This window comes from Macaca mulatta, chromosome 7 (genome assembly GCF_049350105.2).
Source record: "Macaca mulatta isolate MMU2019108-1 chromosome 7, T2T-MMU8v2.0, whole genome shotgun sequence".
Taxonomy (NCBI): Eukaryota; Metazoa; Chordata; class Mammalia; order Primates; family Cercopithecidae; genus Macaca; species Macaca mulatta.
Genome location: NC_133412.1, coordinates 140,933,443 through 140,949,868, shown reverse-complemented (window position 1 = coordinate 140,949,868; position 16,426 = coordinate 140,933,443). Strand labels below are relative to the sequence as shown.

The following is a 16,426-nucleotide window of genomic DNA, read 5'->3' as shown; positions in this document are numbered from 1 at the left end:
AGGGAACAACAGACACGGGGGCTACTTGAGAGAGAGGAGGGTGGAAGGAGGAAGAGGTTCGGGGAAGAAAAACTGCTATGTACCATGCTTAGTACCCAGGTGACAAAATAAGCTGTATACTAAACCCTTGAGTCACGAATTTACCTATACAATAAACCTGCACATGTACCCCTGAACCTAAAATAAAAATTAAGATTTAAAAATATATATCTATGAGGAAAGCAAAGTCAGATATTTTCCTTATTTAAACTTATAAATCTTCAAGGAGGACAATTGGTTGTGACTTGTTGAGACATATGACAAGCCACTGAAAGGAGTTTTGCATGACAAGCTGCTCTCTAGCTTTAAGACCACCATATAGAAGGTTTACTTACATATAGGGTAGATTATAGAAAGAGTTTCTAATCATGACAACAGTAGGCCTTTATTGACTGCCTACTCTCTATGTTCCAGGCATGATACTAAGTGCTTTGCTTAAGTTATCTCTCTTAAATTTTACAATAACCTGATGGGCTTGATAATATTATTACTGTATTACACACACCAGAATATGGATGTATAGAGAAGGTATGTAATTTGGAAAAGACTGATGAGAAATTCTGAATTGACTGATACAAATTAAGAATTTGTGTATAAAATTAAATTATATCTAAGTGTTTGTATTTTTAAAGTCTTTTTTTTTTCTTTTTCTTTTTCTTTTTTTTTTTGAGACAGAGTCTTGCTCTGTCACCCAGAGGAGTGCAGTGGTGCGATCTCTGCTCGCTGTAACCTCTGCCTCCTGGATTCAAGCAATTCTCCTGCCTCAGCCTCCTGAGTAGCTGGGAGTACAGTCTCCCGCCACCACACCTGGCTAATTTTTGTGTTTTTAGTTGCAATGGGGTTTTGTCATGTCAGCAAGGCTGGTTTCGAACTCCTGACCTCAGGTGATCCGCTCACCTCTGCCTCCCAAAGTGCTGGAATTACAGGCGTGAACCACCACGCCCAGCCTAAAATTCTTGCTTCATGTTTATCATGTGTTACAAATGGCACCTGCTAAAGTAACCTTGGGGAAAACAAATAAATAAAGGCATTTTGAAAAGGGATACCTTTTAATCATTGACATCAATACCATGTAGAAATGTGATCTGCACTGGCTCAGAAAGTGACTTCTTCCCCACCACTTTTTCCTGTTTCTTCACATGTTGCCTCCATACGCAAGTAGAACTTGTCAGGAGCTATTGCAAAACTCCATGACTTGGCACCTTTGCCCATCAGCTGACAGATATTTTTAAATGTTCAATTTTTGAGGGCAAAGACTGGTGTGTCCTTTTTCAATAGAGACCCAAGCACTTGGTGTTCTTAATAAGTAAGCCACTGGCAGCTAATACCATGTATAGATGGATTGATGACAATCTCCCCTTCTCTCCTCCCTCTTTCTTCTCTTCCTGATGGCATTCCGCAGTTTAACAGGCGTCATCATTGTCGCCGCTGTGGCCGGCTAGTATGCAGCTCCTGCTCCACTAAGAAAATGGTGGTGGAAGGCTGCAGAGAGAACCCTGCTCGTGTGTGTGATCAGTGCTATAGTTACTGCAACAAAGAGTGAGTGTCCTACAGCAGGGCTGTTGCTATTATTGACTGCTGCACCCTCCCCCAGGTCCCTACACTCCTAGGAGTCTCATTATGGAGAGCATTTCAAATCCAGAAATGTTTAACATCCACACTGAAATGCCATTAATTCTATACTGAAGTGTTTGTACACTGACCTTGGTCAGAGAAACTACTAAGAGAGAAAGTAGGGTGAGAGGAAGCGGTGTTCAAGGCTCTTACATGATTTTCTCTCTGAAATTGGAACATTGATTCCTTAGCCCTTCCCCAGACAGAGGCCATTGAGCTTAGTTCACGGGCTCACCTATTTTCCAGCCTCTCTTGCTTCAACTGGTCTCAGCTGGACTCAAATGGAGTTCACACCTGCTGAGTGGTTAGGCATCGCTTGCATCAACTCTGATCTAGGTAGTCATTCTTGCTTGTAACATAATTAGAAGGGCCTCCATACTTGCCTACACAGAATTCACCTGGTAACAAATTTAAGAACCTGCTCGTACCTCCAGTGAGACAGATCAAGACTTTGTTTGTTGGCTCAGGGTTGCTCAATTGTTTCCACTACTTCTAGTAGCAAAGGAGCATGAACCTAAGACTCCTAGAGCATCCAGGAATATGGGCCAAAGCAACCATCCAAAACAAGTTACTTTGAATTATGCATGTTTTATTTACAAACTTAAATTGATTTTATGTTCTCCTTCATAGCATTATTGTGTTTGTCCTGATATGAACATTATTGGTCATTATTTACCATAATGATTACTGATCTCATAGGAAGGAAAACATACCATATTTATTCTACAGTTTCCGTGACCCTAGCATACCACTGCCTCCCTCCCTCAGGGAAGAATTACCCACACACCATACTGCTGAGATTTGAAATAGGCAGTTTGTATTGATGGGGGGGACTCTTTCATTCAACAACTCTACCCTCAAAGAGCCCTCCATTGTCCCAGGGAGACACTGTGAGTTGATGCGTCTACTAAGCTCAAAACAAAGAAGTGACTCAGGCATTTATTTAATAATTTATCTTTATCTCTTTTCAGTGTACCAGAGGAGCCTTCAGGAAAACCAGAAGGTAAGGCCAAATCCCATTCTCTGTGACTCTTCATTTGTGTACTTAAGTTAACTCTATCTTCAGCATATCAGCTGCGACTGATATACTTGTCCAGTTAATGCACTCCATCCAACTTGTTTGCCAAAGCAAATTCTTGGCATTTCTATCAGCCTGTTTCCTCTGAAGTTCATCATATTAACCTATTACACTGGCCCATTAGCTTCTAGCATTGAGAAGGCCAGCAACCAAATAATTTGGTTCTTAACTTTTAGTACGTGATTTGATTTTAGTTTTTCTTAAGTTTCCCTTTACCATCCTACCTCCCCATGATCCCTCCTTACCCCTAGGTAATCCCTGTTAACAGTTTGGCCTGTAACTCTCCACAACAGGTTAGTTTTTAGAGTATCCAGTGGCTCAGCCATTTATTTGAGAAACACACCCCTTTTAAGGTTTCTTGTGTGAAGCAAGAAGGTTATGTGACAAATGCTGTAACTCTCACCCCAGGTCTACGCCTGGGGAAGACAGTTTGAGGTGCTTAGTAGGGTGTCCTAAAGCAAACAAAAGGAACCAAGGAGAGAGAAAGGGCCCTGAGATAGCAGGCAAGTGCCTACCTGCAACTCATGCCAGCTCACAGGACTGGGTTAGACTGAACTGCCAGCCTGTGAATGACACATGAATGGTATTTCTCTTCTCAGCTCTAGACAGCTCCAAGAGTGAAAGCCCTCCATACTCGTTTGTGGTGAGAGTCCCCAAAGCAGATGAGGTAGAATGGATTTTGGATCTCAAAGAGGAGGAAAATGAGCTGGTGCGAAGTGAATTTTACTATGAGCAGGTAATAGCAATAAAATGCAATGGTCACTTAAGTTTCTTTATGATGTGTAGTAGTATGACGAGAAATATAGAGGCAGGTGAACACACCTGGCCTTTACTTGTTTATAGTGCAATAATATGGGAGCTAAACCAGTAAATCCATTAACGCAGAAAATAATGAACATCTTGGGAATTGCACAAGGGGAGACCAGGAAAGGTTTCGTGGAAGAGGTAGCATTTAAGATGAGCTTTAGAAGAATGGTAGGAGTGTGACAAGCAGAAAGCTGGGGGTCATGAGGAAAGTGGGGATGGGGAAGGACAAAGAATACAAAATTAAAACATCTGATCAAAGACACCATGCCCAAAATTGCAGGGCACGATTGGAGAAGTGGAAGTTGTTTAATTTGAAGGGAATATAGAATCAATAGAGTCAATAGAGAGCTCATAAAAGGTAGGCTTGAAAAGGATTATTTATATATAGGGTCTTGCATTCTGCAGTAAGGACTGTCTACTTGATAGGTATCAGGGACCTATGAAAGGTTTCCGAGTGTGCTGTGGGAATATTCATTTGGCAGCAGTGTGTCCATGGCTTAAAGCAGCAACTCCTGTAGGTGGTCAGACAAGTGAGCTGACCGTTGTTGTCCAAGTCAGCAATAAGGACTTGCACTAGTGGACCCGAAAAAGGAGGGGACCTATGGACATTGTCAAGAACTGGGTAACAAGGCCAGGCACAGTGGTGCCCACCTGTAATCCCAGCACTTTGAGAGTCTGAGGTGTGTGGATTGCTTGAGCTCAGGAGTTGCTGACCAGGCTGGGTAACATGGTGAAATCCCTGTCTCTACAAAAAAAAAAAAAAAATACAAAAATTAGCCGGGCATGGTGGCGCACAGCTGTGGTCCCCACTACTTGGGAGGCTTAGGTGGGAGGATTGCTTGAGCCTGGGAGGCAGAGGTTGCAGTGAGCTGAGATCGCACCACTGCACTCCAGCCTGGACAACAGAGTGAGACCCTGTTCCAAAAAAACAAAATAAAGAAGTAGGTAACAGGTGGACACAGTGCCCTTCTTCCCAGTAAAATGACAAAACCTAAAAGCCAGAGCTTTGGCATTGCTACTTAGAATATCTGAAATTTGTTTAGTTCCACTTCTGCTTTCTTGTGGAATTTGGTTCCTTCTCCCAGGGTCTTTCAGCCTTTTGAAAGGGGAAGGATAATTTCTGCCACCCAGCTGCCTCTGGAGAATGCTCTGGCCCCTGGACTCACCGTGTGTTCTCCCTTCTTCCACCCCGGCCAGGCCCCCAGTGCCTCCTTGTGCATTGCCATCCTGAATCTGCACCGGGACAGCATTGCCTGTGGTCACCAGCTGATTGAGCACTGCTGCAGGCTCTCCAAGGGCCTCACCAACCCGGAGGTGGATGCTGGGCTGCTCACGGACATCATGAAGCAGCTGCTGTTCAGCGCCAAGATGATGTTCGTCAAAGCCGGCCAGAGCCAAGACTTGGCTCTTTGTGACAGGTAGAGGGCAATGAGTCTATTCTTGTACGTAGGAGCAGTTTCTAGCCAGCTGCTTTTTCTGACCTCACTATGATTTTTTTTATCTCATCATCCCCTCTGACAAGACATGCTGAAAGATTTTTCATCTCTGTAATGTCGACGAAATGGTGTTGCCAGATCACAAGTGTTCTTCCCCGTACTACCTGACATCCTTTTCTTTTTCAGAGCAGATCCTCAAAGCAGAATTTACTCTATCTACACCCAGTCAGAAAGAAAGTAAAGACTTTCATTGGTTAATTTGTCATTAAAGTTAATGTAGGGAAGCACCTTTAGTCTCTGTGGGACTTTCAGGCTTTTAAAGAAAATGTGTCTTCCTTGAACATCCGGTGATTAGCCTTGAACAAAACTCTACTCCAATCCTGACCAGATTCAAACTGTGACTTCAGTGAGTTCTGGATGATAGATTTTTAAAAGCACTCTGGGAATTGATCTATTCCTGTGTCACAAGTAGGAACCTGGGTCATAAAGTAGAAGTGTGTATGGAAAAGGTATGATTAGACCTCCCTCGGGTTCCTGTACAACCTGCTTTGACTCCATCCATTAACCTGACAATGAAAACTCCTAATTCCCTGCTTATCCACTCAGATGTGTGACTCATATTGTGTGTTCCCAGCACTCAGTCCTAACCAAATTTGGGAGAAGGGAGCATAATTGTCTTTGCAGTATCATTGCCTCCCTCAGACATTTGCTCGGAATACTTATCTACAAACTCAGCAGCCAGCATAGAGCATGGTAAATCCCAGCTACATGACTTCCTAGCTCTGTTAACCCCTCTAGGCCTCAGTCTCCTCCTCTATAAAATGGGGTGGTAATACTGATCTCATGGGGCTGTTACAAGGGTAAAATGAGATCATCCATGTAGATGGTGAAGAACTAAGCCTGGTATATACTGTGTATCCCGAAAATGTTAGTAATTTGTATTATTTTTAGTAACAAAAACTAGAAGGTGGAGAAAAGCAGGAGGAGGTGAAACAGAAAGTAGAAGGAAGTGAAAAGGAACTAATCTGATTCCTTTATATCAAGAGGCAATAGATTCTACATCATTTTTCAAGTTGATAAATGAAGAAACAGATATGTGTTAAATTTTTGAAATAACCATGAAAAGAATCAAAAATCTACCTAATTATGAGAAAAGGATAGGAGGAAAAAAACGGAAACCTTTCCACATACCAAAAGGTGGAAAACAAAGGAAACATGAAAAAAGACTTAAGGCAAAAATAAAAATATATTCAACTATCAGTAAGGTAAATGAAAAAAGAAAAAGATACTTAGATTGGGGGAAAAAAAACTTCACATCAAGTCCTGTATTTCCTTTAAAATGTAATATAGATAGAGGAAATATCCATTTTTAGGCGGAGGGCAGCAGAAAGTAAGGAAGTCCTCACTTTAATCAGATTCTCACTCACCCCAACATGTCATGCGCTTCTTTGACAGTTTACAGCAATGGTTTCTGTTTAAACAGCCGTTTCTCTGACCCTGCATTCAGACACGCCCACTCTAAGAATCTTTCCCTTTGCGCCAGTTTGCTAATGGGAGTGAATTCATTCCTCACGTGTTGCCTTGCAAATCAGTTACAAACTCTTGGTTTTCAGAGTATTTTTCTAATGTTTTTAACTCATACCCCCTTCTGATAGACAAACAAATAAATAAATATAGGTTTAAAAACAAAATTCAGCTGGGTACAGTGGCTCTTGTCTGTAATTCCAGCTACTCAAGAGGCTGAGGGAAGAGGATACCGAGGCCAGGAGTTCAAGACTAGCCTGGGCAATGTAGTGAGACCCAGTCTCTAAAAACATAAAAATAAACTCACCACCTACTTCAAATGTTTTCATTTCCCAAATATGCAAAAATATTATGAGTACCGATGCTTTTATACACTATACTTTCCTCTCCCCCATCTCTACATTGTTAAGACTCACTGATGTACAGAATCCCTTTCTAGGTAATTGGTGGATAATTCAGGATCCACAGAGGTTTTTGCTGCAGTTATGAGACAATATTCAGGAACCTTGAGTGTAGGCTTGTCTCAGTAGCACCAGATAGTATAATCCAGCCCTCTGGGCTTTCTGTCCTTATAAGGTTTTTACAGGCATTAGGTGAGACCACAGAAGGCAGCCCTACTAGTCTATAATGAGGGCCCGTCCTTAGCCCAGAGTGAAGATGTCAAGTCTAAAATAAGAGTGAAGGACCAGAATGCCTCCACCCAGCAGCATCTTCAGGGAATGGTAGTGATGTGGCCTGTGCACTGACGAGGAGTACAGGCCATTGATACTGAATCTATGCTCTCTCACTCACAAAAGAGGGTTCAAAAGGACCAAAAAGTAGATGGGTCACTTGTAAGCCCCCAATGTTCAGTGTAAAGGCCTTGCCTCAAATACCCTTGAGCATCCCCACACCAAACATTAATATCTAACATTTATTAAGTGCCAGAAAAGTTCCAGACATTATCCTAAGCCCTTTTACTTGGGTTATTTCATTTTATCCTTAAAACTCCACTATCACAGTCATGCATTGCTTAATGACAGGAATATGTTCTGAGAAATGCATTGTCAGGTGATTTCGTCATTGTGCAAACACCATGGAGTACACTTGCACAAACCCAGAGGGTATAGCCTTCTACCCACCTAGGTTATGACCTATTGTTCCTAGACTACAAACCTGTACAACATGTTACTGTTCTGAATACTGTAGGGAATTGTAACACTATAGTATTTGTGTAGCTAAATATAGAGCAAGTATAGTAAAAATATGGTATTATGATCCTATGTGGCCACCATTGTATATGCAGTTCATTGCTAACTGAAACGTCATTATGTGGCTTATGACTGTATATCCGTTTTACAGTTGAGTAAATTAAGGCAGAGAAAGGTTAACTAACTCGCCCCGGGTCATAGAGCTACTAAGTGATAGAGCCAGAATTCAGTCTGACTCCAGAGCTTTCACTCATGGCAACTATGCTATGCATCTCTTAATTCTCATGATCACTTTCATATTGAAAATGGAGCAGGCCTATAATCTCAGCACTTTGGGAGGCCGAGGTGGGTGAATCACCTGAGGTCAGGAGTTCAAGACCAGCCTGGCCAACATGGTGAAACCCTGTCCCTATTTAAAAAATACAAAAACTAGCTGGGCAAGGTGGCAGGTGCCTGTAATCCCAGATACTGGAGAGGCTGAGACAGAAGAATCTTTTGAACCCAGAAGGCAGTGGTTGCAGTGAGCCAAGATTGGACCACTGCACTCCAGCCAGGGTGACAGAGCAAGACTCTGTCTCAAAACAAACAAAAAAAAGAAAATGGATAGGAAACCTTTAAGCGGCTACTCTAAGTAAGATTCTAGGGAGCCTCATGGCCTTGCCCTTTTCCTCCTTGTAGCTACATCAGCAAGGTAGACGTGCTGAATATTTTAGTTGCTGCTGCCTATCGCCACGTGCCATCTTTGAGTCAGATCTTGCAGCCAGCCGCGGTAACCAGGCTAAGGAACCAGCTTTTGGAAGCCGAGTACTACCAACTGGGCGTTGAGGTGAGACAAAGACAAAGCTTACTTCCACCCCACTGTAGCAAGTTGCTTTTGCTTAGCCTTGCAAACAGATATTGCCATCTTTCAGTTGTCCTGCCCATGGGGAAGAATCGGGGGCATGACTAGTTTGCCAGCAAAGGAGTAATGGCAGATAGTGGGGATGAGGTGGTTGGCAACTTGGGAATAGAATAGGTCTTTGGGACATTTAGGCCCTCACTAAAAGGGGCAATTTTTCTCCCAGGTCTCCACAAAGACTGGACTTGATACCACCGGGGCGTGGCATGCTTGGGGCATGGCCTGCCTCAAAGCCGGAAACCTCACTGCTGCACGGGAGAAGTTCAGTCGCTGTCTGAAGCCTCCGTTTGACCTCAATCAGCTGAATCATGGCTCAAGACTGGTGCAGGATGTAGTCGAGTACCTGGAGTCCACAGTGAGGCCCCTCGTATCCTTGGTAAGAGCAAAGCAGGAAGAGTGCCTGGCTCAGGAAGGGAGGCCCAGGAATAGCAATGACCTGGAAAAAGAATCAGCAGAAATTCAGCTAACAGTGTCAGTCCTGGCTTAGCATCAACCAAGTTAAAAAAAATTTTTTCCATCACATATAGTTAGATAAGTAACTATATGTGGTTAGATAAGTAATAGATGCATTTAAAAAAAAAAAAAAAAAAGGAAACGATGTTTAAAAAGATAAAAATGACATGTGACATATAATCCCATACACAGACTAATTAGTGTTAAGATTCTGGTGAATTTTCTATGTTATGTGTTTTAATGAAATCGGGGTTGTACCATATCATAATATGTAGAATTGTGTATCCTGCCTGTTCTACCTTTGACACTGCATTGTGAACATTTTTCCACATTGTTAAACATTCTTTGTAAGCAATATTTTCAGTGCCTGCCAAGAACTTTTTGAGTTTCATTTTTCTCTCTCGCTCTCCTGTGCTGTCAGCAAGATGACGATTACTTTGCCACCCTGAGGGAACTGGAAGCTACCCTTCGGACGCAGAGCCTTTCTCTGGCAGTGATTCCTGAAGGGAAAATCATGAACAACACCTACTACCAGGAATGCCTCTTCTACCTGCACAACTATAGCACCAACCTGGCTATCATCAGCTTCTACGTGAGGCACAGCTGCCTGCGGGAAGCTCTTCTGCACCTTCTCAACAAGGTGGGATACGGACACAGCTCAAAAAGGCAGTGCCTGCCTTGCTCCTCTGGCTTGGACCACTCAGCCTTAAGGGGGACAATAACCCCCTGACACTTAACCCTGTGTTGAGCTATGGGGCCATCTCTAGCAGAGCCAGGTCAAAACAGAGGACTCTGCACAACTGTTATTCAGGGAGTGTGAAAAGTCTTAGCCTGGATCCCAAATCTGCCCTCACCAGCAAAGGCACGTTTCATTCCTTCTCCCAAAACATGCAGCAGAATCGGATCGTGGTTAAGAGCATGGTCTCTGGAATGAGATGTTCAGTGTGAGTCTTGCATGACCTTGGGCATATTGCTTAGAGTCTGCTTCCACAGGCCTCCCTAGCTGGCCTGGGATAGTGTCCAGCTTCTGACCCAGCTGCTGGTCCGTTCGGAGTTGTTACTACAAGGGCCAGGAAGCACCATGGCACCAATCCTACAGTTGAACCCCAAATAGATGATGAAAGGAGAATGTGCCCTACTTTTTTTCCTCTCCCATCCTCTGCTCCCCTCCCACTGGAAGCAAAGGCACCACTGAAGAATATTATGCCTTTGGAGCCCTTGATAAGCAATCGGGACTTCGTTTTACCATGACCCATTTTTTTGTTTTTGTTTTTTCCAGATGGGGACTTGCTATGTTGCCCAGGCTAGAATGCAGTGGCATGATCACAGCTCACTGCTCCCTTGACCTCCTAGGCTCAAGAAATCCTCCAACCTCATCCTACTGAGTAGCTGGGACTACAGGCACATGCACCGCACCCAGCTACATTCCTTTTTTTATCTGAATGTTCCATAATAACTTTCGGAGAAATTGGCTGAGATGTACCAAATTTTATAGGAAATTTAATGAGCTCAAGGCAGACTTTAGTTTCATTCTGCCACCCTAATTCAAAACAGCAGCCAATGCAAATGTACAGACAGACATATTTTCTAAGATTGATCCAAGTGAAATCAGCAGTTCACAAAATTATTGTGACTATACCCCTACAGGACAGTGAAGACAGGGGGTTTTCACCAGTGCTGAGCTACTGACTATTCTTAGCTACTAACCAGGTCTCAAGAATAATGTAGAAGTCATGTTATATGGAGTGGAATTGCTAACTTTTTTCCTTTTCCTCAATTTCCAAACAAGTTTAGCAGTAAAGCTGTTTCTCCCAGGCACAAATTGAGAATGGAAATCACCTACTTCTGTTCCCTCTGACAGCTGTAATCCAGAAAGCTAAGCTGCCTACTTCATTAGCTTAGTATAAGCTGACGACAGCAGTGCCCTTGCTTTATATTTACCAGAGCTAGGAAAGAAACCTTCTTTTTATCTCCTGTAATCATAGTTACCCTTGAACTGAAATATCTTACCTTTATTCTCAAGCAGGTAGGGAGAGGAGGAAAAGACATTGTGAAAATTACACTTGAATGCCTGGAGCATGGAAGACGTTCTCTTCCCAGCCTTTTCCCTATGTGTTTTGTCCCTTTGCCCACACTGTCCCCAGACTGAGCTTTCTAAAACATAAATAGACTCATGTTATTCCCTCCCTAAAAGGCCTTCAGAGGATCTCCATGGCCACAGGAAGAACTCCAGATTCCTTAGCATGCTACAGAACTCACCAGGATCAGGCCTCCTTATTTCTCTAATTTATTTTCACCACAGATCCTATCTGTACCTTATACTCCAGACTCATCAAATTACTTTTAACCAAATTTTCCTGATTTACCACGCACTGTCTTATTTCCATGAGTCTTTATATGCTGTTTCCTCTACCTAGAATGCCCTGCCCCTCCTTGTTTTCTGAAAAAAATTCATATTTGCCAGGCGTGGTGGCTCAAGCCTATAATCCCAGCCCATTGGGAGGCCGAGGCAGGTGGATCACTAGGTCAGGAGGTAAGCCCAGCCTGATGAAGATGGTGAAACCCTGTCTTTACTAAAAACTACAAAAAGTAGCTGGGTGCAGTGGCAGGCGCCTGTAATCCCAGCTACTCGGGAGGCTGAGGCAGGAGAATTGTTTGAACCAGGGTGGCAGAGGTTGCAGTGAGCCAAGATCGCGCCACTGTACTCCAGCCTTGGTAACAGTACGATTCCATCTCAAAAAAAAAAAAAAAATTCTATTTATCCTTTTAGTATTCTTTCAGGCCCTCTCTGTTGAGCATTCACAGAACACTCAAGCAGCATTAGCCTCCATTGCCCTGGCACTGCATTTATCCTACTGGATTGCAACTGTTTGTTTACAATTGAGTCTTTCCATCTGGACCAACAAGGGCTATATTTTACTTATCCGTATATTCAGGCACCTGACCTAGTACCAATTATGAATGAGTATGTGGATAGATGAATGGATGGCATGGAAGTTCTTGAGGTGCTGCCCTTCTGAGGTGCTCCATCTCTCCTACAGAGCTAATGCCCCTGCTTCTTCAAATGTGGCCTACAACTTTTAGATGAGGTCTAGTTTTCTCTGAGGCAGGAGAATCGCTCGAACCCAGGAGGCAGAGGTTGCAGTGAGCTGAGATCGTGCCATTGCACTCCAGCCTGGGTTACAGAGTGAGATTCTGTCTTTAAAAAAAAAAAAAAAAAAAAGACAAAAATATCTGCCGCCATAGTAGAAAGAGAGATAGTAAACATGAGAAATAAAATAGATAGTGTAGATTATGAATAAGAACAAGAAAAATAAAACAGGGATGAGGAAGGGGTGGCTTGTATAATTTTAGACTGGGTACCCAGGGAAGGTGACATCTGAGTAAAGTGCCAAAGAACACAAGGAGTGAATCATGCAGATCTATGGGGAAGGCACGGTCCAGGCAGAGGGTGTGATGAGGGCAAAGGCCAGGGTGGCTAGAGCAGAGTCCACTGGGACAGGGTACTATCGGATAAGGTCAGAAAGGTCACAGGCCAAATCATGCAGGACCTTGTGGACATTGTGAGGGATGAGAAGGGAAACTGCTGGGAGACTGTGAGCAGAGGAATAACGTGATCTGGCTTAGGTTTCAACAGAGTCACTCGGGCTCATTTGTGGGCGTTAGACTGACAAGAGGTAAGAATGGAAGCTGATAGACCAGGGAGGAGTATGTTGCAATAATCCAGACAAACGATGATGGCGGAATCCAGTGTGGTCCGAGGGAGGTGGTGAGAAGTGGCCGGATTCTGTGTGCTGTAATGGTGGTGGTGGAGCCAATAGGATTTGCTGATGGATTTGATGAAGCAGTGTGACGGAAAAGATGACTAAGGTTTTTGACTTGAACAACTAGAAGAATGGAGACACAGTCTGAGAAAGGGAAGACTGTGGAAAGAGCAGGTTTCAAGGAACAAGCAGGAATGTAGTTGTAGATGCCTTCAGTTAGATCTTGAAGTGGACGTGTTGAGTAGACAATTGGATGTAAGTTGGATGTATGGTTCTGGAGTTCAGGGGGAATGAACAATCTGGAGATGGGATTTAGGCATCATCAGCAAATCAACAGTATATTAAGCAATGAGCCTGGATGAAATCACCAGGAGAATGGGTATAAATAGAAAAGAGTATAGGCTCCTCCTAAGCCCTGGGGAGACTGGGAGGGATCAGCTAAGAAAATTGAGAAGGAGCAGCCAGAGACGTAGACAGAAAATCTGGAGAGGACAGTGTGCTGGAGGCCAAGCGAGGAGAGTTTTTCTCAATTAAAATAAAAATTTATTTTTTAAAAAGGCTTTTCAAGGAGGAAGAAGCCATCTCTGTCAAAAGCTGCTGATCGATCAGGTAGAAAATGAGGATCAAGAATTAACTGTTAGATTTAGAGTTTAGTGGTCACTGGTGACCTAAGGGGCAGTTTCAGTGGAAGTTATGGGTGCAGAGCTAGATTAGAGTGGGTTCAAGAGAAAAATCACAGGAGGGAATTGGAGACAGTGAGGGTGGATAACCCTGTCAAGGGGCTTCTCTGTAAAAGGAAGGAGAGAAGTGAAGCAGTCGCTAGAGTGAGATTCTCAAAGGTATCTGTGACACATAAAAGATTAAGAAGCAATGCATTGGGAGGATGCTGAAGGTTCATCAATAGAAGGAAATTCAGAGTGGATCCCAGACAGTGCCAAAACCAGACTCAAGACTTCTGACTTCTCGCCCTGCCCTGCTCCAGGAGAGTCCTCCAGAAGTTTTTATAGAAGGCATTTTCCAGCCAAGCTATAAAAGTGGGAAGCTACACACTTTGGAGAACTTGCTAGAATCCATTGATCCAACCTTGGAGAGCTGGGGAAAGTACTTGATTGCTGCCTGCCAACATTTACAGAAGAAGAACTACTACCACATTCTGTACGAGCTGCAGCAGTTTATGAAGGTAATGGCAGCCCCTTCCTGCCTTCTACCTCTATCGCTGATACCCCACCCTGCAGGGGAGGCAGTGCACTATGAGGGAATGAGACTGTCATTGGTCCCTGGCCTTGCTATTTGGCTGACCCTAGAGCAAATCCATGTTGCTCTCCAGCATTGTTAAATAATATTAGGATTTCCATCCTAAGTTTGGAGGTAGACTTTAATCCTGTCGATAATGGCATTCTTCAGAAAGCAAGAAATTGACAGGTTAAAAAAAAAGAAATGAATGTTAGTTTCAAGATAAGCATGAGCTATGAATGTAGAATTCATAAGGAATGATGGAAAAGTTAGTGTTTTTAGAGAAAATATGTGAAGGGAGAAGGAACATGTTTCTCCCAATCTTCCTGAGGATTGTCAGCACTAAATGACAGAGAAATTGAATTATTTAATGCCAAAGTACAAGTAAAGCCGATTTGAGTGGAGAATCAGAAATATCTTCTTTTAGCATCTCTTTGGTGGTGGAATAATGTCCTACAGAAGAGCTCCACCAGTCAGTGCACTTCGGGATCTCTTGGACCTTTGGGTGATGGGTTCAAAATAGCAGCTCAGCTGCTGGTGGGAGTAGGTGCTGGAAACGAGGTCTCTTAGTGGAAATCCACACCCCACCCCCAAACCCCTGATCTACTTTGACCTGAACATCTATTTTCCTCTTCTAGGACCAAGTTCGGGCCGCCATGACCTGTATTCGGTTCTTCAGTCACAAAGCAAAGTCATATACAGAACTGGGAGAGAAGCTGTCATGGCTACTTAAGGCCAAGGACCACCTGAAGATCTACCTCCAAGAAACATCCCGCAGCTCTGGAAGGAAGAAAACCACGTTCTTCAGAAAGAAGATGACTGCAGCTGATGTGTCAAGGTAGCTGGAGGTTCAGGGGACCATTGGTGTGGAGCAGGAAGGGTGGGAGCAGGTTTCTGTTGGTGATGAAGCTACTCTTGTCCATTCCCCAAATCCTGAAAAAAAAATCTAAAAGGAATCATCCCTGGATGACAGTGTCTAGTACAAGCCTGGAAAGCCTACAGAGGAGCTGGTAGGCGGAGTGGGAGTGGAGGGAGGATTAGCATAACAGGCTACAATCAGACTACACTCCAAACTCCTTACAGTAGGCAAAAAGGGGCCTGTACGTTCTGGCCCCTGCTGATGTCACCATCTTTATCTCCTGCTACTCTCTTGTTGCTAAGCATCAATCCCTGGCCTCCTCAGGGCTCCTCAACACACCAAGTCCTTAATTCCTCTCAGCTTTAATACTTGCCAGTCCCTCTACGTAGAACATTACATCTGAGGTAAACGCTCTACCACTACCATTTATCGCTTCCAGAGGCTTAATTGCTAACTATTTTATGTGTTTGTTTACTATTCATTTCTCTTCTAGCCTATAAACTCTGAGGGCAGGGCTCATCTCTCTTGACCAGTGTTACTGTACCTGGCACATAGGTGCTCAATAAATACTTGTTGATTCAATGACTGGACCCTATCTGGTTCCACAATGCTCCGTAATATTGCGAGTCTGTGCAGGACACGAGATCACCATTTTTTGGTCTTGTCATAACTGCTCACAAGGTATTTGGGGTCTCTTTTCCCTCTGCATCATTTCTTTTCCCTTTTCCATCACCATGTTATTCGACTTCTCAGTCTCCTGGCCTCAGTCACCTCACTCCTGGGCCCTCATGAGGCTGGACTGTGCGTATTCTGTCATCACAGGCACATGAACACACTTCAACTGCAGATGGAAGTGACCAGGTTCTTGCATCGGTGCGAAAGTGCTGGGACCTCTCAAATCACCACTTTGCCTCTGCCAACCCTGTTTGGAAATAACCACATGAAAATGGATGTTGCCTGCAAGGTACATGCAGCGTTTCAGACCTCTGGCAGACTACTGTCATCTTTTAGAACACTTATCATAATTGCAGTTGTCTAGTGTTATTTCAGTTGTTTGTTTGATGGCTGCCTCGCCACTAGAATATGAGCCACTGAAGACTGGTGATCAAGTCCATTTTGATGATTCTTATATGCCTAGTGCCTGGCACTTAGCAGGGTCTCAACGAATATTTGTTGAATAATTGAATAAATAGGGGCCTTCATTCTTGGTCAAGAGGATACTCTAGTAATTGTTATGTTTTTAAGCATGATTCCCTTTCCTTTTCAGGTCATGCTGGGAGGGAAAAATGTAGAAGATGGTTTTGGAATTGCATTCCGTGTTCTGCAGGTATGACTTGGATTACTCAAATCATACTGAGGACAATCAGCACCTGACCACAGTTCCCGGAGAGATTATTCTTTAGGAAATTCTTATCCCAAGAAAAGTAGATTTACACGCACATTAGGGATGAAATCAAGGAGGTGACTATTACAGAACTGGGTCAAATTCAAGACTCTAGGCCACTTTGCCAGAAGCCAAGTAACCCACGAC

At 43.5% G+C, this 16,426-nt stretch overlaps 1 protein-coding gene across 8 annotated transcripts in view; it reads left to right on the top strand.

Moving 5' to 3' along the window:
• ZFYVE26 (zinc finger FYVE-type containing 26) overlaps nucleotides 1-16,426 on the top strand; it is a 67,917-nt gene that overhangs the window by 44,744 nt on the left and 6,747 nt on the right. For all 8 annotated transcript variants that reach the window (XM_077941191.1, XM_077941190.1, XM_077941189.1 and 5 more), the window contains 11 exons: nucleotides 1,442-1,578; nucleotides 2,625-2,656; nucleotides 3,331-3,467; nucleotides 4,736-4,956; nucleotides 8,367-8,514; nucleotides 8,753-8,962; nucleotides 9,461-9,679; nucleotides 13,786-13,983; nucleotides 14,675-14,874; nucleotides 15,718-15,859; nucleotides 16,163-16,222. In XM_077941191.1, the coding sequence (XP_077797317.1) occupies nucleotides 1,442-1,578; nucleotides 2,625-2,656; nucleotides 3,331-3,467; nucleotides 4,736-4,956; nucleotides 8,367-8,514; nucleotides 8,753-8,962; nucleotides 9,461-9,679; nucleotides 13,786-13,983; nucleotides 14,675-14,874; nucleotides 15,718-15,859; nucleotides 16,163-16,222 (1,704 nt within the window). The remainder of the gene's footprint in view (nucleotides 1-1,441; nucleotides 1,579-2,624; nucleotides 2,657-3,330; nucleotides 3,468-4,735; nucleotides 4,957-8,366; nucleotides 8,515-8,752; nucleotides 8,963-9,460; nucleotides 9,680-13,785; nucleotides 13,984-14,674; nucleotides 14,875-15,717; nucleotides 15,860-16,162; nucleotides 16,223-16,426) is intronic.